At 60.6% G+C, this 22,981-nt stretch overlaps 3 protein-coding genes across 4 annotated transcripts in view; all 3 read left to right on the forward strand.

The window, feature by feature from the left end:
- The first annotated feature begins 171 nt into the window (after positions 1–171).
- Positions 172–5,849, forward strand: KAT2A (lysine acetyltransferase 2A). The gene is made up of 18 exons (XM_072356586.1): positions 172–713; positions 1,039–1,162; positions 1,265–1,410; positions 1,590–1,679; positions 1,851–2,032; positions 2,120–2,311; positions 2,405–2,511; positions 2,601–2,708; positions 2,786–2,922; positions 3,043–3,251; positions 3,317–3,443; positions 3,523–3,633; positions 3,715–3,858; positions 3,944–4,058; positions 4,167–4,203; positions 4,332–4,395; positions 4,522–4,606; positions 4,782–5,849. Exons 1-18 carry the CDS (start codon positions 246–248, stop codon positions 4,973–4,975), a joined length of 2,640 nt encoding a protein of 879 aa, XP_072212687.1. The 5' UTR covers positions 172–245; the 3' UTR covers positions 4,976–5,849.
- A 195-nt stretch (positions 5,850–6,044) lies between these two features.
- Positions 6,045–10,308, forward strand: DHX58 (DExH-box helicase 58). The gene is made up of 12 exons (XM_072356587.1): positions 6,045–6,354; positions 6,429–6,630; positions 6,706–6,896; positions 7,024–7,140; positions 7,369–7,495; positions 7,582–7,764; positions 7,848–8,104; positions 8,298–8,447; positions 8,668–8,829; positions 9,098–9,288; positions 9,479–9,575; positions 9,804–10,308. The coding sequence occupies exons 1-12, from the start codon at positions 6,187–6,189 to the stop codon at positions 9,981–9,983; spliced, it is 2,025 nt and encodes a 674-aa protein (XP_072212688.1). The 5' UTR covers positions 6,045–6,186; the 3' UTR covers positions 9,984–10,308.
- Positions 10,309–17,118: 6,810 nt separating this feature from the next.
- Positions 17,119–22,981, forward strand: part of ZNF385C (zinc finger protein 385C) — a 46,732-nt gene continuing 40,869 nt past the window's right edge. For both annotated transcript variants that reach the window (XM_072356753.1, XM_072356754.1), the window contains exon 1: positions 17,119–17,178. In XM_072356753.1, the coding sequence (XP_072212854.1) occupies positions 17,142–17,178 (37 nt within the window). In that variant the 5' untranslated portion in view covers positions 17,119–17,141. The remainder of the gene's footprint in view (positions 17,179–22,981) is intronic.

Genomic DNA, 22,981 nt, shown 5'->3' on the forward strand with positions numbered 1-22,981 from the left:
GCTCGGTTCCCCACGAAGGACGTTCGGCCAAACCTGCCCCCCCGCCGGGCTGCGGGCGGAGCCGCTCCGCGTTGGGGCAGCCGGGCACCGTCCGCTCCGCGTTTCCCGGCGGTGGCTGATGCCACGCTCCGTATTTGGCGGCGCGGCGGATCCGTTCCCACGGCCCCGATACCGGACCCCGGGCCGGCGACCCCCGGTAGCCCCCCCACTGAGCGTCGGCTCCGCGTTACCGGCGCAGCCCCGGGATGGGCGCCCCGAGCCGCGGCTCCACGGTGAGCCCTCAGCGGGCTTCCTTTGCGCCGGGACGCCGAGCTCGGAGCGCCCGGCCGCCAGCCCGGTCCCCACCCGGGGGTGCGGGGCGCCGTCCGCCGTCCCGGTACCCCCCGCTCAGCCCTCCCCGCCGCCGACGGCAGCTCCCGGCGTGCCCGGCGCGCAGGCGCAGTGAGCTCGGAGCGCACGCCGAGCCCGGCATGGCGGAGCCGGAGGCCGCGCAACCCGGGAGACCCCCGCCGGCTCCGGGAACGGCGGCGCCGCCGAACGCCGGGGTGGGGAGCGGGGGGGCGGCTCCGGGAGCAGCGGGCGGGGCGGGATCCAGCGATCCGGCGCGGCCCGGGCTCAGCCAGCAGCAGCGGGCGAGTCAGCGCAAGGCGCAGGTGCGGGGCTTCCCCCGCGGCAAGAAGCTGGAGAAGCTGGGGGTGTTCTCGGCCTGCAAGGTGGGCGCGGGGGGGGCTGCGGGGCGGGGATGCCGCTCCGTGCGGGAGGGGATGCGGGGCCGCGCGCGGGCGGGGGGCGCGGGAACCGCACGCTGAGATTTGCGGGGTCGGAGTTGCGGAGTGCCGGGATGCGCTGCGGGAAGGGGGGGCGGCGGGGCGCCGAGCTGCGCTGGGGGTGCACGGGCGGGGAGAGCGCGATCCTGAGGCTGCTAACAGGGAAAAGCTTCGGCGCTGGGCTGGGATGGGCGCGGGGTTTGTGGAGGTGGGTGGGTGAAGGTGTTCGGCCGTTTGTTGGCTGCGTTGTGATCCACATCCCTCCTCGCAGGCTAACGATGCCTGCAAGTGCAACGGCTGGAAGAACCCCAACCCTCCCACCGCCCCCCGCATGGACCTGCAGCAGCCGGTGACCAACCTGAGCGAGCCCTGCCGCAGCTGCGGCCACGCCTTGGGTAACCCCCCCCCCACAGCCCCGGGGCTGCACCGCCGCTGGGACCCCCGGGATGGGGCGCGGCGCCCACCCCCCATCTCACCACGTGCTGTCTCTGCCGCAGCCGACCACGTGTCCCACCTGGAGAACGTCTCCGAGGAGGAGATCAACCGGCTGCTGGGCATGGTGGTGGACGTGGAGAACCTCTTCATGTCAGTGCACAAGGAGGAGGACACGGACACCAAGCAGGTCTATTTCTACCTGTTCAAGGTGCGTCCGTCTGTCCTGCTGCTCACCCTCTGCCCAACCTGCGGGCAGCTGCGCTCCGTGCAGCCCCATTGCAGAGCTGCAGAGCTGCAGAGCTGCTGTGTCTGATCTCCCGGGAAGGGAGGCGTCTGTGGAAGGAGCGGGCATTGAGCTGCTGACGGTGTCCCGTGGGGTCTTTGCAGCTCCTCAGGAAGTGCATCCTGCAGATGAGCCAGCCGGTGGTCGAGGGGTCGCTGGGGAGCCCCCCATTTGAGAAACCCAACATCGAGCAGGTGAGTGGGCTGTGCTGGAGACTTGAGCTGTGGGCAGGCTGGGCTGAAAACCCTGCACCCTGCCGCCTCTCCAGGATCCTGCTTGGATCTTGGAGGTGCCTGCGGGCGGCTGGGCTCTGCAGCACAGTGACCCGTGGCCCTGGCACCCTCCAACCCACTCCTCCCCCTCAGGGGGTCCTGAACTTCGTGCAGTACAAGTTCAGCCACCTCCCGCCCAAGGAGCGGCAGACAATGTACGAGCTCTCCAAGATGTTCCTGCTCTGCCTCAACTACTGGAAGCTGGAGACGCCGTCGCAGTTCCGACAGCGCTCGCAGAATGACGACGTGGCCACCTACAAGGTCAACTACACCAGGTGGGGGGGGCTGCCTCTGCCCGGGTCTCTTCCAGCAGCATTGCTGCCGGGGGGATCGCAGCCCCAGGAGCGCACTGTCCCCTACAGGTGGCTTTGCTACTGCCACGTGCCGCAGAGCTGCGACAGCCTTCCCCGCTACGAGACCACGCACGTCTTTGGGCGCAGCCTCCTCAAGTCCATCTTCACCGTCACCCGCCGGCAGCTGCTGGAGAAGTTCCGGGTGGAGAAGGACAAGCTGGTGCCGGAGAAGCGCACGCTGATCCTCACCCACTTCCCCAAGTAGGTGCCTGGCACGGGGCTGCCATCGGCGCGGCCGTTTCCCCTGTGCTCCCCACGGGGCTGTGAGCACCCAGCTCGGCTGCTTGCTGCCAGGTTCCTGTCCATGCTGGAGGAGGAGATCTACGGTGAGAACTCACCCATATGGGAGGCAGATTTCACTGTGCCGGCTGCAGAGGGCGCCCAGCTGGTGTCACGTCCAGGTACCGCAGGGTGCTGGCCGGGCCGGTGCTGTCACGGCTGCTTTGTGGATGGGGCTTCCTCAGTCTTATGGCTTCCTGCTCTCCTGCAGCCACCGTCAGTGCCGTCACTGTGCCCAGCGCTCCGCTCTTCAGCAAGAAGCTCAGCAGCAGCAGCTTGGCCACGAGCATGGACACCGGCACGCCGGAGCCTCTGCCAGGTAGGGCGGTGCAGGGGGTGGGAATGGCTCCAGCCCAGCGCTGGGGGCTCAGCCTGACGAGCTGCGTGCTGCCCCAGGGGAGAAACGGAAGCTGCCTGAGAGCCTGACGCTGGAGGATGCCAAGAGGATCCGCGTGATGGGCGACATCCCCATGGAGCTGGTGAACGAGGTGATGCTGACCATCACCGACCCCGCTGCCATGCTGGGCCCTGAGGTATGGGGCAGGGGGGGGCACGTTGGGATGGCACCGCTGTGGGGCGCAGCTCGTGGGGTGCTGGCACCTGGAGGGCTCTGAGGTCCTGGGGCCGGGGGGGCTCAGCTGCCTCCTATGCAGACCAGCCTGTTGTCGGCCAACGCGGCGCGGGATGAGACCGCCCGGCTGGAGGAGCGTCGCGGCATCATCGAGTTCCACGTCATCGGCAACTCGCTCTCGCAGAAGTCCAACAAGAAGATCCTGATGTGGCTGGTGGGCCTGCAGAACGTCTTCTCGCACCAGCTGCCCCGCATGCCCAAGGAGTACATCACCCGCCTCGTCTTCGACCCGTGGGTGCTGGGGGGCGCGGGGGCTGCGGGGGGCTCCCCCCGTCTCACTGCTGGTTTGGCCGCAGGAAGCACAAGACCTTGGCACTCATCAAGGATGGCCGCGTGATTGGGGGCATCTGCTTCCGCATGTTCCCCACCCAGGGCTTCACCGAGATCGTTTTCTGCGCCGTGACATCCAACGAGCAAGTGAAGGTGAGGCCGTAGCCCCCCTGGGGGGGCTTACAGGCTGCCTTGGGGGTGTGAGGGTCCCATCTCACGGCAGCCCCCCCAGGGCTATGGGACACACCTGATGAACCACCTGAAGGAGTACCACATCAAGCACAACATCCTCTACTTCCTCACCTACGCCGATGAGTATGCCATTGGCTACTTCAAGAAGCAGGTGGGTTCCTTTCCCTGCTGCTCCCCCCACCAGCCCGACCCTCTGTCCCTGAGCTCCCTCTCACCCCTCTTCCCCTCCCAGGGCTTCTCCAAGGACATCAAGGTCCCCAAAAGCCGCTACCTGGGCTACATCAAGGACTATGAGGGGGCAACCTTGATGGAGTGTGAGCTGAACCCCCGCATCCCCTATACCGAGCTCTCCCACATCATCAAGAAGCAGAAGGAGGTACCTCTGACCCTCCCCAGAAGTGAGGGGACGGGGTGTGCCAGCCTTTGGGAACCGTCCCTCGCTCACCGCTTTCCTATTGCAGATCATCAAGAAGCTGATTGAGAGGAAGCAAGCACAGATCCGCAAGGTCTACCCTGGCCTGACCTGCTTCAAGGAGGGCGTGCGGCAGATCCCCATTGAGAGCGTCCCCGGCATCCGTGAGCTCTCTGTGCTGCCTGGGGGTTGGGGGTGACCCCTCGGTGAGGTGCAGTGCCCCACGTGTGTGGGGGCAGAGCCCTCTGATGATGCTGACCCTTTCCTTCCAGGAGAAACGGGTTGGAAACCACTGGGGAAGGAGAAGGGGTGAGTGAGGGATCCCAGGGTGCACTGGAGCCATGGGCTCCTGCTCTGTGCCACCTCTGGCCCTGCAGAGGTAGCCTGGTATGAGGGTGCTGGATCCTCGTGCTGATGGGCTCTGCTCTGCCCTGCAGGAAGGAGCTGAAGGACCCAGACCAGCTCTACAACACCCTGAAGAATCTCCTGGCCCAGATCAAGGTGCAGGGCTGGCGTGCGCTCCTGTGCTGTGCCCCATGCTGTCCCTGGGAAGGGACTGCCAGCTGCCCCCTGGGCTGTGGGCACAGGGCAGGGGCTGATGCAGTAACTCTGCCCCTCTCTCCCCAGACCCACCCCAGTGCGTGGCCCTTCATGGAGCCGGTGAAGAAGTCAGAGGCACCGGACTACTATGAAATCATCCGCTTCCCTATTGGTGGGTGCCTGGGGGGGTGACGGGGGTTGCAGTGCTGGTGCAGTGCTGGGCAGGGGGTGTCCCAGGGGGTGAGCTGGGCAGTAGAATGGGACCCATCAGGGCCCCCCCTGGCTGTGTCTGGTGGCAGGAGGGGGGCACAGTGGTGTGATGGGACCCAACTCCTTCCCACCCCCAGACCTGAAGACCATGACTGAGCGCCTGAAGAACCGCTACTACGTCACCAAGAAGCTGTTCATTGCCGACCTGCAGCGCATCATCACCAACTGCCGCGAGTACAACCCGCCCGACAGCGACTACTGCAAGTGTGCCAACACCCTGGAGAAGTTCTTCTACTTCAAGCTGAAGGAAGGGGGGCTCATCGACAAGTAGGGGGTGGTCTGGATGTGCCGTGGCTGCCACGACCCCCCCTGCTCCCACTGTCAGGGAGGGGCCATCCGGGATGCGGCCCTGTTCTGTGGGCAGGGGCTGCTGCTGGGTTTGCTGCTGCTGGGGGGCTGGGGGCTGGGCAGCTGCGGTGCTGCCAGTCCCTCTTTTGGGGGTTGTGGAAGCGGGGACTGGAGCAGGGCTGCCTCTCCCCCCAGGGTTGTGCCTTCTGCCCCCGCTCGGTGCCAGGGCAGGGGCACACAAGTGCTTTGGTGTTCCGCACGGACCTCAGCCTCTGCTCCCGTCCATGCACAGGCAGCACCTGCCCCTCTTCTTGAATGTACTGTGGGGCACCTCCCGGCCCCCCCAGGCTGCAGGGCAGAGGTGCTGAGTTGGGGGGTTCCCCTCCTCCTGCTGCCTCTATCAGCTCTTCCCTCCTGCAGGAGCACAGCCGCCTGCTCTCCCCCCACTGCTTGTAGCCCTGCAAGGAGTGGTGGGGGCTCTTCCATCTCCTTGCTGTGAGTGGGGGCCTAACCCCCCTTCCCCTTGCTGTCCTGCAGCCCCGGGGTTGGGGCTGGCTGTTGTGTGCATCCCTCCTTGTGCCCGTGTGTCCCTGTGCCTCCCTGGGAGCTGTGCTGCGGTGCGTCCCACGTAGCATTAATGTGCCCCCCTCCCCTGTCCCGCATTTGTTCGCCTGCTGCCTTACCCCCCTGTGCTGTCCTTGCTGTGTGAACTCTGGTGCTGCTCTACAGGCTCACTGGCCTTGCTGGGGTGGGAGCAGACTGTCCCACTGTTTGCGTCCACCCATTCCATGTTTCCATGTGACTGTTTTTTTTTTGTAATTATTTTTTATTTTTTAATTAAATGTACTTGTGCAGAGCCGGCTGTCCCTGTGCCTGACCGGGGCTGATCCTGACCCTGCAGCGGGACCGGGGGGGGCGGCAATGGGTGAGAGGATGGGTGGTGGTTGGGGTGCAGAAGTCCGATATGGGGCGCGCGGGGCCGCCCTCGGAGCGCGATGACGCCGCGGAGCTCCGCCTGCTTTCGGTTTCAATTCAGGTCCGAGGCTCCCGGCGGGGGGGTGGCCCGGGGGCGGCGGGGTTGCGGTGCGGAGCGGCCCTAACGGGGCTTTTCCAGCGCAGCTCGGCACGGCGGGCGGCCCCGCTGTCCTCTCCTTCCGTCCCTGCCGTGCTCCATTCCCCAGCCGGGACGCGGCGATGGAGCTCTGCGGGTACCAGATCGAGGTGGTGGCCCCGGCCCTGCGCGGCCGTAACAGCATCGTGTGGCTGCCCACGGGAGCCGGCAAAACGCGCGCGGCCGTGCACGTCTGCAGGCGGCACCTGGAGGGGCGGCGGGGCGGCCGGGTGGCCGTGCTGGTCAACAAGGTGCTCGGGGACCCCGCACCCCGGGGGGCGGTGAGGCCACGGCCGGGACTGACGAGCTTTTGGGCGCCCATCAGGTGCACCTGGTGCAGCAGCACTTGGAGAAGGAGTTCCACGTCCTGCGCGACGCCTTCAAAGTGACAGCGGTCAGCGGGGACAGCAGTCACAAATGCTTCTTCGGGCAGCTGGCGAAGGGCAGCGATGTGATCATCTGCACGGCGCAGATCCTGCAGAACGCGCTGCTCAGCGGGGAGGAGGAGGAGCACGTGGAGCTGACAGGTGGGACCCCACGGCCGGGCTGGGGGCTGCCCCGGGATGAGCGGCTCACCACGCTGCCCTGCTTTGCCCGCCCAGATTTCTCCCTGCTGGTGATAGACGAGTGCCACCACACTCACAAGGAAGCTGTCTACAACAAGATCATGCTGAGTTACCTCCAGAAGAAGCTCAGCGGGCAGCGGGACCTGCCGCAGATCCTGGGCCTGACGGCGTCCCCTGGCACCGGGGGGGAAACTTCCTTCGAAGGGGCTGTGGAGCACATCCTGCAGGTGGGTGCTCCTCGCTGCTCCTGAGCTTCTGGGACTCCAGATGGGGTGGGTTCGGGCATCCTGCAGTGCACTGCATGGCACTGGGCTGCTGGGCCTCAGGGCTGGCTTTGGGGCTCTCCCCTTTCAGATCTGTGCCAACTTGGACACCGAGGTGATCACATCAGCGCAGGAGCACGCACAGCACCTGCAGAGCCACGTGCCCCAGCCCAGGAAGCAGTATGACTTGTGCCAGGAGAGAGCACAGGTGAGAGGTGGTGGGTTGAGCCCACAGTGCTGCTCCCTGTGACCCCAAAGCTCCCATTTGCTGCTGAGCCGGGGGTCTCCCCTGGCTATTCGGTGCAGGAATCAGCTCACCCAGAGCCCACCAGGGTCCTACCTTGCAAACCACCCCAAGCCCCCCCTGGCTGTGCCCCCAAGGGTGACCAAAGCAATATCCCCAACCCCGTGGGTCCTGAGCCCCCTCTGCCTCCAGGACCCCTTTGGCCAGCGGCTGAAGAAGATCATGGCATGGATCCAGGAGCACATGGAGGTGCCTGGGCTGCCGCAGGACTTTGGCACACAGTTGTACGAGCAGCGCATTGTGGAGCTGGAGAACAAAGGTGAGGAGCTTGCCCAGGTCAGGGTCCTGGGGGGGCGCTGGGCTGGCGGGGCAGGATGTGACCTCACTGTCACTGCTCTTAACCAGCGGCTGAGAGGTTTTGTCGCAAGACGCGGGTGTGTGCGCTGCACCTGCGCAAGTACAACGACGCACTGCTGATCAACGACACCGTGCGCATGATGGACGCCTTCCAGTGCCTGCAGCAGTTCTATGCTGATGAGAGAGACATGAAGGACCCCACCGAGCGCTTCCTGGCCACCACCTTTGAGGGTAAAGGAAAGATGGAGGGGAGCAGCAGGGGCTTTTGGGGGCTGCTTTTGGGGCGCAGCCCTCACTCCCACTTCTCTGCACAGAGAACAGGGCCACGCTGCTGGCGTTGGCCGGAGACCAGCGCTACGAAAACCCCCGGCTGAGCAAACTGGAGGAGATCCTGCAGAAGCACTTCCAGCCCCAGGATTCATCTCGTGGCATCGTGTTCACCAAGACCCGGCAGAGCGCTCACAGCCTGCTCAGCTGGCTGCAGGACACGGCTGGGCTGTGCGGGCGGCACATCAGGGCGGCCGTGCTCACCGGTACCGGCTACAGCAACCAGGCCAAGCGCATGACCCAGGTGGGGGGCCCAGGGTGTACACGGCCCTGCTGTGCTCCAGGGCAGTGCTAATGATGGGGGGGAACCAGATGGGGATCCAGCCCGACCCCTCTCTGCACACTCTGTGGGTGCCGTGGGTGCTGTTAGGGGCTCGGAGCCGTGCACAGCCCGCAGTCCTGGGGTACCACTGAAGTGTCCCCCCCACTCTCCCCAGAATGAGCAGCAGGACGTGATCACACTGTTCCGCAGCGGGGAGCTCAACCTGCTCTTTTCCACCAGCGTGGCCGAGGAGGGCCTGGACATCCCTGAGTGCAACATTGTGGTGCGCTATGGGCTGATGACCAACGAGATTGCCATGGTGCAGGTAGCACTCAGGATCCCCCCAGTACTGAGACACCTGGGTGGCACCTGGGGAGCCCCCCACACCCCTGGTGCCTACTGACAGCTCCTTGGGGGTGACCCCAGCCCTGGCACAGCATTGCCTGCGGAGGTGCAGGGTGCAGAGGGAGCACTCTGCCCTGCCCTGTGCATCCTGCGGCATGAGGGGCTCAGCCACCCTGCAGTGTTTGTTCTCTCTGCTGCAGGCCCGGGGTCGTGCCCGTGCCCAGAACAGTGTGTACTCTGTCCTCGCCAAAGCCAACAGCCGGGAGGTGTCCCGGGAGCAGCTCAATGAGAACCTCGTGGAGCTCATGGAAAGGGCCATCAGCACAGTGCAAGCCATGCCGGAGCGGGAGTACCGCCTGAAGGTGAGCACAGGGAGGGCCGTGCTGCTCCTTCCTGCATCTGCCTGTAGGTGCAGCCCTCTGCTCACTGATTTTAGGTGCCTGCTCTCCCCCTGAGGCAGTGCTGGCTTCTGGAGAGGGGTAAATGGAGCTGTATGGCACAGCACATCTGTCTTTCCATGCAGCTTGTGCTTCCCAGGATGCTGCATCTCTCTATGGCTCCATCTCTTACTGCACCTGCAGCCTGTCTGTGTGTCACCCTTACTGACTCCATCCTCCTGCCTCCTTGCAGATCCTGGAGTTGCAGAGAGATGCTGTTCTCAGCTGGCAAATGAAGGAAGCCAGGAGCAGCGAGAGGCGGCAGCTGCACGACCCGGATGATGTTTACTTCCATTGTGTCAACTGCAACGTGGCCGTGTGCCGCGGCAGCGACATCCGCACGGTGGAGGCCATACACCACGTGAACATCAACCCCAACTTCAGGTAGGAGGGGATGGGCAGAGTCCAGTGGTCAGAGCTGAGCCCTGCCCAGAGCAGGGGAGTGGCTGCTGCCTGCTCCTCCTTGGGGACGTTGGTTTGGGGAGGTCACTGGGGCTGTGTGGGATTGTGGGAGAGCTGAGTTTTGTCCCCAGAGCCACCCCCTTTAGGGTGTCTTTTGTTTCCTTCCTTACAGGTTTTATTATACAGTCTCATCTGGGAAACTAAACTTTGAGAGGACTTTCAGGGACTGGGAGCCCGGGTGCCGCATTGTGTGCAGTGAGTGCAGGCAGGTGAGCTCCTCAGCTGTGTCTCTCAGCCCCTGAGCAAGAAACAGGAGCTGCGTTTCTGTTTGGCCCGTGGGTGCTGCACGCGTGGAACATTGTTGTGGGCAGGATCCTAAGGGGGATGTGTGCTGGAGTGAGGAGCTGCCTCCAGCTTCCAGGCACGGGGCTGGATGCAAGGTCCTGCAGCCCAGGGTTGCGTCACAGTGTGTGAGCATCCCCTCCCTGTCCACACAGGAGTGGGGAATAGAGATGATCTACAAGAACGTGACGTTACCCATCCTCAGCATCAAAAACTTCGTGGTGGTGACCCCGGATGAGAAGAAGAAATACAAGAAGTGGAGCAGAGTGACGTTCCCCATCGAGGAGTTCAGCTACCTGGAGTACTGCTCCAACACCCTGGACGAGTCCCTGTAGTGCCGACTCACCCAGGGCTGCTCCCAGGCCACACCTGGGGCAGAGGAACCTTTCCATCACCTTCGACACCGGACAGTGCTTCGGGCCCGTGCAGGCGGGCTGCACCTCTCTGCTCCCTGCGCCTGTCCGTGCTTTGCTGTGTGCAGTCCTGCGGGAGGACATGTGGTGCCGGGATGGGACAGCCCCGTTTCCCCGCTGCCGGCCAGCTGCTCCCGCGGCGCTGCATCCGCACGGCGAACCGACGGCCCCGCGGTGCGATCCGGCGTGCGTCTGCTTTATGAAGTCGGGCATCCTGCGTTGTAAACGCGCGTGGTGGGTACCTGGGAAGCTCTGGGCAGTCTCTTCTATCGTGCGAGCTGGGCTCGGGGCAAAGAACGCGTCGCCCTATTCGTATTCCCATCCCGCTCCTTCTCCCCGTCCCTCCCCGCTGTGCTCTCCCGATGGCGGTCGCTAGAGGGAAGCGCGCTCCCGTCCCGCTGCGGGCGCTGCGTTGGGCTGCCTCGGGGGTTCGGCTCTGTTCGGGAGCAGCGGCCGCCGCCGCCGTGGGGCTCAGCCCAAATTCAGGTGGGGGTCCCTGGGGGCAGCGCGAAGCTGCGCTCCCGCTCCGCAGAAAGCGGGTAATGAGGCCGCGTGAGTTATTTACGGCCCTCTGTGGGCTGCGGTGCCCTCTCCCCAGGATAAGGCCCCTCTGTGGGGACCCCGGATCATTTTGCTAAACTCTAATTGCCCTGATTCGTGCTTGGAGAATCCAGGCTGCGAGTTAACCTGATGGTGCCTGCAGCACTGACCTGTCAGTCTGCATGGAGCCAGCTGTTCCCTTATCCTCTTTGCTCCCTCAAACCAAAGTTTCTGCAGCGTTGCTCCAAGCTTCCCCGTCTTTAGAGGTGCAGCAGACCCCACGGGATACGGGACCAGGAGAGCGTTGTGATGTGGGGCTGTGTGGGGTTTGGAAGCAGCTCATGGTCTGCATCAAACCTCTGCTCCTTCCTCCCATCCCCACTTCATCCCCAGCCCCATCTGGCTGCCCTCTCCCTGTAGCCGAGCTACAGCGATTGCTGCTGCAGCCTTGGCTGGTGTCCTTCAGAGCCACTGTCCTTCAGAGGGAGAAGTCAGTATAACCACCCTCCCCCCCAATCCACCCCCAGCATCTCTGCCATACATCCTCCTGGTGCTGGGGCAGTGCCACCTCCAGGGCTGCATCCTCAGCGCAGGGTGGGGGCTTCTCCCCTCCCATCAGCAGTTCAAGTCATTCCCACTCCCACCTGGTCTGCAGTGTGCTCTGTCCTCAGAGCCAGAGGGACGTGAGCAGCTGAGGGTTCCCATTTCCCAGGTCCGTGTTCTCCTGCCCCCCACTTCCTTGTTCAGCCCAGGGCTGGGCAGGCCTCTCCTGTGATTAAAACAGGCTGAGAGCCCCACTTCATCACTACAATTGCCCTGTCGATACACAGGCATTAGCGAGGGCTGCTGGACCAGTCCTTGCACACTGACACATCCCTGTCAATAACCCCTGGATTTAAGCCCGTGGCTTAGAGCATCTTTGCTTATCTCAGCTCCCCAAAGCACTTACGTTCCCGGCCATCATAACTCCCTGCCTGTAAGCACAGTCAGGCACCATTAGACCCGGAGCAAACAGCTGCAGCAGCAAATTCTGCAGCTATAAGTGCCGTGAAGGTGTTTTCTACCTGCTCTGTTGCAGGTGAGGTCCTGCAGCGTGGCAGCTGAGGGCTCTGTATGGGGTTGGCTCACAGTGCAGGACTGTCCTGCAGCAGTGCAGGCTCACAGAGCTCTCCCAAGTGAGGACAATGCAAGGATTTATTTCTCTCCATTTCATTTATCTCTGGCACATCACGGGGCGACAATTCACCTCTCAGTGCACCAGCTGCAAAAAGCTCTGCTCCCTCTGCCTGGAAGCTCCTCAGATTGGCTCTTCCTGAGGCCGGGTGTTTAACAGAGACTTACAGCTCAATCTGTTTAGCTTATCGAAGAGTAGCCTGAGATGGGCCTTGATTGCAGTGTACAAGCACCTTCCTGGGGAGAAAAGTGCCAGGTATTAAAAGCCCTTTAACTTTGCTGAGTGAGGAATAATGAGAACCGAAGGCTTGGAGATAGAGTCAGAGAAAGGGAAACCTGGAACCAGGTGCAGGTCTGCAGCAGGAGTGATGGGGGGGGAGCCCTTCTGAGGGCAGTGCTGGGCTGGGCAGCTCCATCCCTCTACCTGGTAGATGGTGGGCAGCAGAGGGGCTGGGCTGGTGGGCACAGAGGGCAAGGGGCTGAACTTTGCTTTCCAGCACATCTTAAGCTCCTGCGCTCTGCTGAGCCTGGGAACACAGAGGTGACCTTTCCTGGGGCAGCTGGAGTGTGAGGAGGGAAACTTCTGCAACAAGAGAAATTCCAGCTTGCTGGAAAGTGAGCACCACGGTGCAGCTCCACTCCCAAAATCGAGTACCTCTCTTCACTCTGCCTGCACCCATTTCCACCCGTGCAGTGGGGGGTGTATTGGTTGTTAATATACAGATGGTAACAAATGTACAGAAGGAATAAGTAAAGGAAAACTCACCACTGGTGGTGCCTTGGCTGAAGAAGCTGGGGCAGTCCTCACTGGTGAGTGATCTCCAAGAGATGCTGCCTCAGTGGGAGTCAGCCCTTAAATGAGGTCTCAGAGGGGATGGAGTCGAGCTCCACCCCTTCCGGGAGCACAGCTCCATCACTCTCACCTGTGCTCCCACAGCTGACCCCATACTTGCCTCAGCTGATTAATCAGAGGTTCAGGCTGTGATTACCAATCTCCCATACAGGGGGTAAGAGGGGCCACAGCCCCCGCTGGGCACCCCAAGGAGCCCCAGGAGCTGCTGCATAAGGGCCATAGCAGAGCTCAATTTGCTCCCTGATGTTCCTGCATTCCCAGGCTCAGCTGCAACCGGCAGAGCATGAAGCAGCTTTGCAGGTGCAAAGGCAAATCTGTCTGCCCGGCAGCTCCCAGATCTCAGAGCCAGGGCACAATGACACAGCTCTGCTCCAGCTGCTGCAGTGCTGCCAGCTTTATCCCAACCTTCCTCCCCACCTGCCATCGCTGCTCCCCAGTCAGAGCTATTGAAAACATGAAATGAAAGGAAAACCCTCATCCTGGGTGTGTGTTGGACAGAAAGGAGCAGTGAGGCGCCAGCCCTGTACTTGGGGTGCCCTCATGAAGGGGTATTTCCAGGGCAGGTCTGCACCCACAGATAGTTGGTGCCTCAGCAGAGCAGTGCAGGTGGGTGTGATGACCACAGATAACCGCTGGATTCTGCACGGATCTGGAGAGGGTCAGAAGCACAAAGCAAAAATATGGAACGATTCCCAAACGACATTTCATGCACTGAATATCTGGGCTGTGATTCTGCTGAGACCTGGCTTTATAATTGGATCTGTCAAAAAGCCATCACACTTAATGTGCAGCTGTCACCAAGACACGCGCTTTCATGCTGCACCTCAAGGCTGATGCTGGATTCCCCTCTCCTGTCCCCTTTGTGCACTGGATCCATCCTGGGAGCCTGGAGCTGCCCAGACAGCAGAGCCTGCGTTGGTGACCCACTGCAGCTCCTGGTGGCCCCACCACATCTCTGGCTCTGCTAGGATGGGATGGAATGGGGATGGGATGGAATGGGGATGGGATGAGGATGGGGATGGGGATGGAGATGGGGATGGAGACTGGGACGGGTGGTGCCGGTGAGACGTGGGAGCTGAGCATCCTGCAGTTGCTGAGCACACATGTACCTGTGTGTTTTGCACCTGAGTAATCAAAGTCTTTATCCAGTGTTTGATTAAAGGCCACGGAACACATTATCTTTGATTCTTTCACTTTATTTTTTGTTCCCTTCATTTGTCCCTTGGAGATGAGGGTTGCTCTGGTAGTTATTAGTCACAAAACCCTAACCTCGTGCTGCATTCTTGCTATCTGAGAAATGAATTATTAATGGTGCATTAAACAGAGACTGGAAAGGGGCCCTGGGACACTGATAATCAGGAGCTAATTGAGGAAGAAATGAGATACGGCTCCCCTTGCAGAGTGAGGGCTGTGCAGCACTGCGATACCAAAGGTGACCCCACTGCACCTCCTGCCCCACCACAACAAGCAGCTGCTCAGCTCCTGCTGATGGCCAAGTGGGCACACACAGCTGCAGCTGGGACTCACCGCTGTGGGCGGGATGCTGTGTGGTCCTCATGCTCTGCAAGGCTGGGATGCGATGCCCTCCTGGAAGGACTGCATGGTGAGGCAGGAGGGTTTCTATCTCTGTACACTTTGATTACCATCAGGTGCACTGCATGGCATCGGCTGTGGGTCCGTTCCTCTGGCCGAGCTAAGCAGCAAGCCTGGGTGAGCAATACAGTTGTGTGGTCCTCAAAGGTAAAGTAGATGGATAGCTGTGAAGGATGCTGTGGGGCAGTGATGTCCTGTCTGCACTGTATGGGGACCTGAAGACAGCTGAGATTGCCTACAGCCAATACAGCAGCACCGTATGGCCTGCAGAGCTGTGGAGGCTCCATGTGGGGCTGTGTCTGTGGGCTGAGCTGTGCCTCTGTTTCCCCAGCACAAACCACAGCATCAGCATCCAGCACAACAGGGATGCATCTGCCCCCAGCCCAGGTGAGGCTGCAGGGAGGGCAGCCTGCATCTGGGGGAGGGATGCTGAGAGAGAAAAACGAGAACTAGGCTTATTCTGCTGGGAGATGACTATTTCTATCGCTGGAGCAGCGCTGGCCTCGCTGATGTTCTCTGAGCCACAGAAGCAGCCGTAACCTTCAGGAGATGGCAGACAGCATTGGGGGAGCCATGGGGAGTGGCTGCGCCCCCACCATCCGACCAGGTGTCTCCCCACAGCCCTGCCCTGCTCTGTCCCCCATGGGATGACCCCTCTGGGCTGCGCTCGGGGTCTCAGTGCTCAGCAGCACCTCAGCCCTGCTCAGCCTGGCTGGGGGTCCCCCAAGCAGCCCAACTCCCACACACACATCAACATTTCTGTGCTGATGCTTTTCGAAACAGAAAGCTTGGTCTGGAATTTCATTTAAACATTAAGTGTAGATAATTTATTTATAATTAATGTAGACATCAAATCCCACCTCTGGAATGCCTGTGAGCTTTGCAGCGTGGCTGGGAGGTGAGGTGAGAGCCAGGGGCTGGGCCTCAGGGCAGTTTGGGTTTAATATTCCTCCTACAGCAAATGAAGCCAGTGTGATCCATCTCTCATTAGGCAGAAGCACAGAACTCCCCTAAAATAACAGTTTTGTTTGGAACATGTAATAAACCCATCTTTCTTCCTCTCCTTGCCTTTGGTAATGTCACCCGGGCTCGCAGATCCCTTCAAAGTGTTGCTCTTCCTTAAATATAAGTCTATTAAAAATTTAAACCGCTTTTCTATACAATAACATTTACTCCCTGCAATTATGCAGCAGGACTGGTTATCTTGTCTTTTGTAGGTTTTAATTAAAAGTGACGGGGGGAAGGGAAGAGCAACTGCTGTGCATTGCCGTGCATTGCCATGCACTGCCAGAACCCTGCCTTGTGCGCCAGTGGCTTTCCCAGCAGCAGGACGTGGTGCACACAGGGATGCACAGGGATGGATGTGGGGTACAGGGATGGATGATGGGTCTTTAACCCATGATGGCTGGAGTTGTTCCTCCTGCCCCGTCTCCCCACCGCCTCCCCCTTCTCCCAGCCATGAAGACACATCGATCTGGATTTGAAACATTTATGAAATCTTACGGGCTTTTTGCAAAGGTTTTAATTCCCTGACAGCGCTGCTCTCACCAAAGAAAAAAGTATATTTATGACTCAAGGAGCAATTATAGGCTTAACAGCTGCTGAATGGCCGTGGCAGCTGCTGGAGCAGCTTGGCACAGCTCAGCACGGCCATGGAGGAGCCAGGGGGGCTTCCTGGAAAGTGGAGCTGGGACTGATTCCTCCCAGGGCAATGGCTGTGTGGGGTCTACGTGGGGCTCCGCATCCCTGCTGGATGCACCGTATCCCCGTGGGCTGTGTGTGCTGACTGCACTGCTTTGCCCTTTCTCTTTGTGCCATGCTTCTCTGGGGCCGATCGGACATTTCCATCCTGGCATCAGTTCTGCTTTTATGGCAAAGCAGCGTGTGGGTGAGAGCTGCTGGAGATGAGAGTCCCTGAGTGCGTCTGCTCGGAGCAGAGTGCTCTTGGCCGGGGAGCCCGGCAGGGCAGAGCAATTCCCTTTCACCCGGGATGCAGAGCTTAATTAGCAGCTTGTGAAGTGCTTTGAGATCCTCTGTGCAGTGTCCTGGAGGAGGGCAAAACGTGGTTACATAACGTGTCTAGACAGAATATTCCTTGGGGTGGGCAGTGGGGCTTTCTAAAATCCACTCTCTGGTGTCCTGCTTAAAGGTTCTGGGAGCTGCTAAAATATTAATTACAGGAACAGTGATAGGAAAACATGTGCTTTCACACTAAAAAGGATGTTGATCTTAGCATGAGGCACCTGGATGTCAGCAGAGCAGCCTTTGCCTTGCAGGTGCCTTGCAGGTGCCTTGCACTCCAGCAGCGATGGCTGAAGAGCAGGCAGCGGCCCCACTTTGTGCTCCGTGAGCAGCTGAGCCCCCCTGTGCACCCTGAATGATGCACAGTGATGTCCCCATGCTCCAGGACAGAGCCACCAGTAAAGCCACAGCTCCCGCAGAGTCCCCATGATGCCACCTCTGCTGCTCCCAGGGCATGAATTTTGTGTGGGGCTGAGCTCTCTGCTGATGCTCAAACCTATGGAATGTTGGAGCCTTTTCTTGGGAGTGATGGGGAAAGCTCAGAGGCAAAACTGAGACTTGGGTGCGTGGTGCTGGTGTTCCCAGCCCTGGGTGCCCTCCGCTCACCCTGCTCATTGTGTCCACTCCGGCAACCACTGACCCCAATCCTCTGGGGGTGACGTGCAGCGGCAGAGCCAGGCGGGGAGCTCAGTTCCATGGGTACCCCGGGACCGAGGGGTGCCCGGACCACGCGGGATGCGGCCCTGGGATGCACGCGGTGCCGCTGGGGGGGAGCAGGGGGACGGGACCGCGGCGGCGCGCGCGCTGCCTTCATGCCCCCTTCCTCCTCCTCCTCCTCTCTTCCTCCTCCTCCTCCGGGAGCGCGCTCGCCCAGCCGGGAGCGAGCAGCCGGCGGGAGGATGCTGCAAACGGCGGCGGAGGCGGGCGGCTGGGCAGGTAGGGCGGGCGGTGCGGGGGCCGCGATCCGGAGCGGGGTCGGGACAGCTGTGGCCAGAGCGAAGTTGTGGGAGGAGGGGGATGCGCCGGGAGGCTCCGAGGAGCAGAGCTGGATTCGTGCCGGGGTCAGCGCCGTGCCCGTGCCGCAATGCTCCGCTCCGCTGCCCCTCTCCATCCCGGCCGTTCTCCCGGGCGCCCGGGAGCGGGCAGCGCCGTGCCTCGGGGCGGCAGAGCGGGGGCACAGCTTCAGCTCCACTGCCCCAATCAGAAGGCGTTGGGTCGGGAGGGAAACTTGTTCCGAGGAGCCCGGCAGGAGCCCTGGCTGCAGCCCTTCTCCTCGTGCTGCTTTCGGCTCATCGCAGGTCCGTTACCGGCGGGGTGTGAAGCGTCCCGCGGACACGGGGTCCCTGCGTGTGCCCAGTGGCCGTCGGGCACGCAGCGTGAGGCCCACGCGGGGCTGTGACCGTGGGCAGCAGCTCGGCCTGCGGGCTGCGTGCCGGGGTGGCCGTGAGCCTTCGGGGATGGCGTGGCCTGTATGGAGGCTGTGGGCACCCGGCTGTGCCCCTCACCGGGTGGCACAGTCGGGCACAAGCGGTGCGTGCCGCTGCCAGCGGTGCTGGCTGTGATGGAGCGCGGCAGGAACGGTGCTGAGCTCAGAGCCGCGGTTCGCCACAGGGCTGCTCATTGGGTACTCAGCTTTTCAAGCAGAGGACTTTTCCTGACGGCCCACAATGCGCTTTTTGTCAATGAGCCGAGAAACGGGCCGGGTGGGATGGGAGCTGGGACGCTCCTCGTCCGGCAGACTGCCCCCGCCCTCAGCCTTCAGCGCTGTGTTCTGCTGTAAGCCCGGAGCGGCACGGAGTTGTCCCTGGGATGCACTCCAAGTTGTGCTGCACTGGGCAGGGCTGGGAGCTGTGCCTGGGAGCAAACCCCGCACCACAGGATGGGCTGTGACGGTGCATCCACAACCTGCCCTGCTGGGTGGCGGCTGCTGCTTCTGCAGGTGTTTTTCTGTGGCCCTGTATGGGCGAGAGAGGAACCACCCCGCTCACCCCGTGGCTGCTGGTGGAACTCTGCTGACAATAAACTCTCGCCATATGTAGAGTTCAGAATCAGGCTGGCAATAATGTGTGCTGTGGGATTTTTCCCTGTTCTGTAATCCGCTGCGTGCATTTATAAAACCAGCTCGTATAATCCTGCGTGCAAATGTGCAAAGCTCTGCTCTGAGCTCTTGGGGTGCTGCGCTGTGCGCTCAGTGCCCAAGCTCAGCTCTTGCACCGTGTTCTGTGTGATGTGCTCCCCAGCTTTGGTGTCTGCTTGGATGGTGCTTTGCTTTGCAAAAGGAGCCTGCGCCCTGTGCTGATCTACTGGGAGATCACTGGGGAGATCTGCGTGCTTCCAGGAGTGTGACGTGAAGCTGGTATCAAACAAACGGGGATCTGTGTATGGATGCTCTCAGCAGAGCACTAGGAAAGTGAATCGAGTCACTTTATGCTACGAAGTTTGCAGGGTGGGAAGCAGGCGGGTCCTGGAAGCACAGCGTGATCTGCAGAGTGTGGCTGGTGTGAAGGAGAGGGGCGGGAGCTGCTCTCAGCTCTGGCTGCTGCTGAACCCCCATCCCAATATCTCAGCCCATTCGGGAGCTGTGCCGGAATGTTCTGAGCACGCAGCCTGTGGTTCTGCACACCCTTCGTTGCTCCCAGAGGAAAGAAAAATGCAAAAGCGTGCGCCTGGAGTGGAGTAATGAAGCCCAGGAGGCTCTGTTTGTCAATTCAGAAACAATATTGTGATGTTCAGAGGCTGTTTCTTAGCTGGATGCTCTCAGATTGCCTCCAAAAGAGTGTCATTATTTATATGTCAAGAAGCCCCTGTCAAGAATTATATCTGTGATCTCAAGGAAAGTTGGTCTGTGGCTGCGTGGTAACAAGTGCTCACTCCTGATTGGAGCCACAGTAATTTACTTGCAAGTTGTAAATGTGGACCTGTGCATTTAGAGAGCTGTGGGGAGCTCAGGAGTGAGCTGTGGCTGCGGGGGTGCGCTGGGGTTCCTGGCTGCCCACACAGCTCAAGCCATGACTGTAACAGCAGTTCTGGTGCTGCGTGGTGGGGAGCTGCACCCCCTGAACCCAGCGACCATGAGCCCCATCTGCAATAGGGTTAGTGCTGCCCAGGGGGCCCAGCTCCACACTGCACTGCTCACGGCTCAGGGCTGTTTTGAAATGGGAACGTTCCCAAGTCATGATTTTCTCCAGCCTCACTATGGAAATTTTTTAATTAGTTGATAAGAAAGATTGCTTGGAAATTGCAAGGGAAATGGCTTGAGGTTAAGTCCTAATCTGTGCCCGTATCTGCCTGAAGACAGGAGCTGCTCCGTCTGCATGGAGCTCGGGGAGGTCTGGAGGAGGTTCAGGTGTGGGGGGGTACACACTGTCATGGGGTGCGGGGGGGGGTTCCTGCACTCACTTCGCTCTGGGGCGGGTCGGGGCACCGCAGGTGGTGAAGAGGATGGGATTCGAAGAGGATGGGATTCGCTGTCCTCCCTGCCCACGGAGCGGCCTCATCCCTCACCAGGTGATGAACGACCCCGAGAGGGGAAGCATTCCTGGTGGATCTCTGACTGCTCCTCCTTGCTCTGAGCCGGAGCTGCTGCGGCGCTCCCCGGACCGTGACCTCGTGCTGCGCTCTCGGGATGCGCTCCGGCCGGCAGGAAGGCTGTTTGCTGCTTGGGAAGGGAGCAGCCCGAGGGCAGGTGGGGCTGCGATCCGCGAGGCTCCTGCTGAATGAAGACCTCTTTGATTTGTGTTTTTTTTGATGTGTCACTTTTTCTGTTAGTGTTCGCCATCCGCTCCCCCTCCCTCCCGCTCTGCATCTCCCGGAGAAGCGTGCGGAGCAGGAAGGCGCACACAGCCCTGTTTGTTTTGGTCGGGAGCGCCGCTGCTTTGCATTCGTTTGAACTGCTGGAAGCGGCTCAGCCCAGGAGATGCTCTGCGTGCTCAGCGGCTGGAGTTTCATTTGAGGAACCCTGAAATGTTTATAGAGAGAGGAAAAAAAAGGATCCCTGACAAGAGCAGCTTGTTGCTGAGCCAGCGGCTGCCGGGGGTGTGTTGGTACCAGGGGGTGCAGCTCTGCAGTGTTGGGTCCCCCATAGCAGAGCCCACCCACGGCCACGCAAAGGCCAAGGCCGTGAATATCCCACCTCCAAATTTTCAAGAAGTATTAGGAACTCTGCAGGCTTATTTCTGAGCATCTTTATGAAAGGGCTTTAAGGGATTAATGCGTGCTCAGATTAATCTCTGCTGCTGAGGCCCAGTGTGCGAAATGAACACTTTGAGGGTGCTTCTGGGGGCACGAGGGGGGTTCTGAGGCCACCACTCCCTGTTCTGCTCCTGTGGGGCTGTGGCCATGGCTGTGGTGGTACATATCAGCAGCGGTCCCCCATCCATCCTGATGTCCTGCTCCCAGCACCGCCAGGCACGCTAGCCTGGCCAGCAGCTCTGCATTTCTAGGTCTGCAGATTTTCACCTCTCAATGTCAAATTTCTGTCCTCCCTGCTTTCCTGAGGAGGTAATTAGCAAGCAGGCATAATAGCAATTTAATAAGTGTGTCAAATTAGAAAGGCACTCGCAGTGTACGGCATGCTGCACCTTTGGAGCAGACTTTCCACAGGGTAGGGATGCACCAGGCTGCTTTTATCTGATGATATGAAGTCTGCTCTGTCTCTGGGTCAGTCTGCTCTCGGCAGAGTGTGGTGTGCAGGAGGTGATGAGGTCAGGGGAGGGACATGAGGTGACCTCAGGGTTTGGCTCCACATTGAATGGGGTCAGCAGCGGAGGGAATTTGGGGGATGGAAACCTGGTGGTGATCTGGGTCCATTTCTGCAGGGCTGGGCTGTGTAACTGTGCTGCCAACCCGATGGGACCCCGACCCTGGCAGCCCCTCCCTCCACACCAGGTGTAATAGGAGTGAGCCCTCTCCCAAGGGGAAGAATTGCCACACTCCATTAGCGCCGCAGTGCGCTTCTTGGCTGAGAGCTCCTGGGGCAGCATGAGCTCCTATTGAGTCAAAAGGATTTACAGCAAGCCAGCAGCCACCTGCACCTCGGGATGCTCACGTGAGTGTTGCCTTGCTGCAGCATGGGCACGGCTCTGCTGGCAGCTGAGCAGAGCCTGGAGGGCACTGGAGCTGTGGGATGAGGAGCAGAGCTGCCTGCGTTTGGCTACTTCAGCAGTGGCAAAGCTGCTCGCTTTGTCCTTGCAGGCGTTTCCCTCCTTCCCACTCAAACCCTCTCTTTTTGAGGGAGGTAGTGACACGGTGCTTGTGGCTGGCACACTGCACAGTTTCCTCCTCCCACTTCACAGCAGCAACGAGAAGCAATTTCCTCCACCCTCTAACCCAGACCTGAAGAGCTTTTTCTTCTCGCCTTGGCTGCGTGGTTCCTCATTTCCCACTGCTCCCAGCCCAGGGTAGTGCTGTCAGGGTGCTGCTGAGCGGTGCAGGGTTATGCAGGCAGGGAGGGGAGCAGTGCTGTGTGGTTTGGGGGCTCAGGGCTGGAGCTGAGCCTAGCTCTCACTCGGTGCATTCCTGCATGGGGAAGGAGCGGGAAGGGGGGTTGGCTCACAGCACACTGCCCAACACAGCACCCAGTGTAACACCCCCAGTTCGGCTATGGATGGAGCGGGGGGATGTAATCCCCCAAGGTGGGCATGGCCTGCCCACTGAGCCCTGGTGGGCAGGGGGAGGATGGAACTATGGGGCTGGGGGTCTCTTCCAATCAGCCGAGCAAAGGGAAGTGTTGTGTGAGTGGGGACAAAGGTGCCTCTGTGCAGGATTTGGCCTCTCTTGGCCCACCCCATCCCCAGCAGCCGCTGTGCTCGATTGTAAGTAAAGAAGTGAACAGCGGTTGGTGTGGCTGCACGTGCCCCATCCCAGCATCAACAGCCCTACTCTGCTGCAGTCCCATTCCCATCACCCACTGGGGTGCCAGCACCTCTGCCCTCTGTCACCTGCTGCCAGGGCACTGGAAAAGGGAGAAGTATTTTAAAACATGAAACAAGTAGAATTGGGTCTTCTGGTAAGGGATTAAATGGTGCCCTCAGCTGTATTTATAGAAGGTTCAGAAGAAAATCTGTTCCCAGGCTGAATAAATATTTTACTCAGGCAGGAGAGATTTTCAGTTCATCTCTCTTGGAAAGACTCGAGTGAGAAGGGAATTGATTTTCTTCAGCTTGAACAAGGCAAGTGACTCTCAAAACCAGGCAGGTAGCGCAGCCCGGTTATCGGTTGAAATGTGAATCACTGTGGGGGAGGTGAAAGCAGAACAGCTGCAGGGACGGATCCGGGCGCAGTGCTGGGCATCACTGGCACGGCTGTGGGTTGTCCCACTGTCTTCACTTCAGGCTGCTCTGTAGCAGAGTTCCAGCTCTGGCCTGGGTCTCCAATTCGGGCACCTGGTGCTCGCGGGCATCGATTGCTGCTGAGAGAGGAGCTCTGCTGTGTTGGTGACAAAGCTGATGTGGGTGGCATTGCTGTGGCACCGAGCTGGGATGGGGGCTGTCCCACCACCCTCTGCTTTCCCCAGAGGAGGGGTGGGGGGCCCCGCTGTGCCCTGAGGGGGTTTGTGCTCTGAGCTCCGTCCACGTGGCTCTAAAAAAAGCGGTGAGATGAGCGCAGTGATCGCTGAGTCACCGATCGGCGCCCGCTGCTGCAGTCACCCACTCCCCGGCACCGCTGCAGAGCTGAGGGGGCACAGACTGAAGCGTTAAATGGCTGCGGCCGATGGGAGTGAAGTGCTGCTGCTGCTCGT

Source organism: Excalfactoria chinensis, chromosome 24, assembly GCF_039878825.1.
Source record: "Excalfactoria chinensis isolate bCotChi1 chromosome 24, bCotChi1.hap2, whole genome shotgun sequence".
In the NCBI taxonomy this organism is placed as follows: Eukaryota; Metazoa; Chordata; class Aves; order Galliformes; family Phasianidae; genus Excalfactoria; species Excalfactoria chinensis.

Excerpts from the sequence above, each read along its gene's own strand:
- KAT2A (XM_072356586.1), top strand. The coding sequence starts at position 246 with ATGGGCGCCCCGAGCCGCGGCTCCACGGTGAGCCCTCAGCGGGCTTCC. Across the intron at positions 714-1,038 it reads GGGTGTTCTCGGCCTGCAAG|GCTAACGATGCCTGCAAGTG; the intron begins GTGGGCGCGGGG and ends CCCTCCTCGCAG. Across the intron at positions 4,607-4,781 it reads AATCATCCGCTTCCCTATTG|ACCTGAAGACCATGACTGAG; the intron begins GTGGGTGCCTGG and ends TCCCACCCCCAG.
- DHX58 (XM_072356587.1), top strand. The coding sequence starts at position 6,187 with ATGGAGCTCTGCGGGTACCAGATCGAGGTGGTGGCCCCGGCCCTGCGC. Across the intron at positions 7,141-7,368 it reads TGTGCCAGGAGAGAGCACAG|GACCCCTTTGGCCAGCGGCT; the intron begins GTGAGAGGTGGT and ends CTCTGCCTCCAG. Across the intron at positions 7,496-7,581 it reads TGTGGAGCTGGAGAACAAAG|CGGCTGAGAGGTTTTGTCGC; the intron begins GTGAGGAGCTTG and ends GCTCTTAACCAG.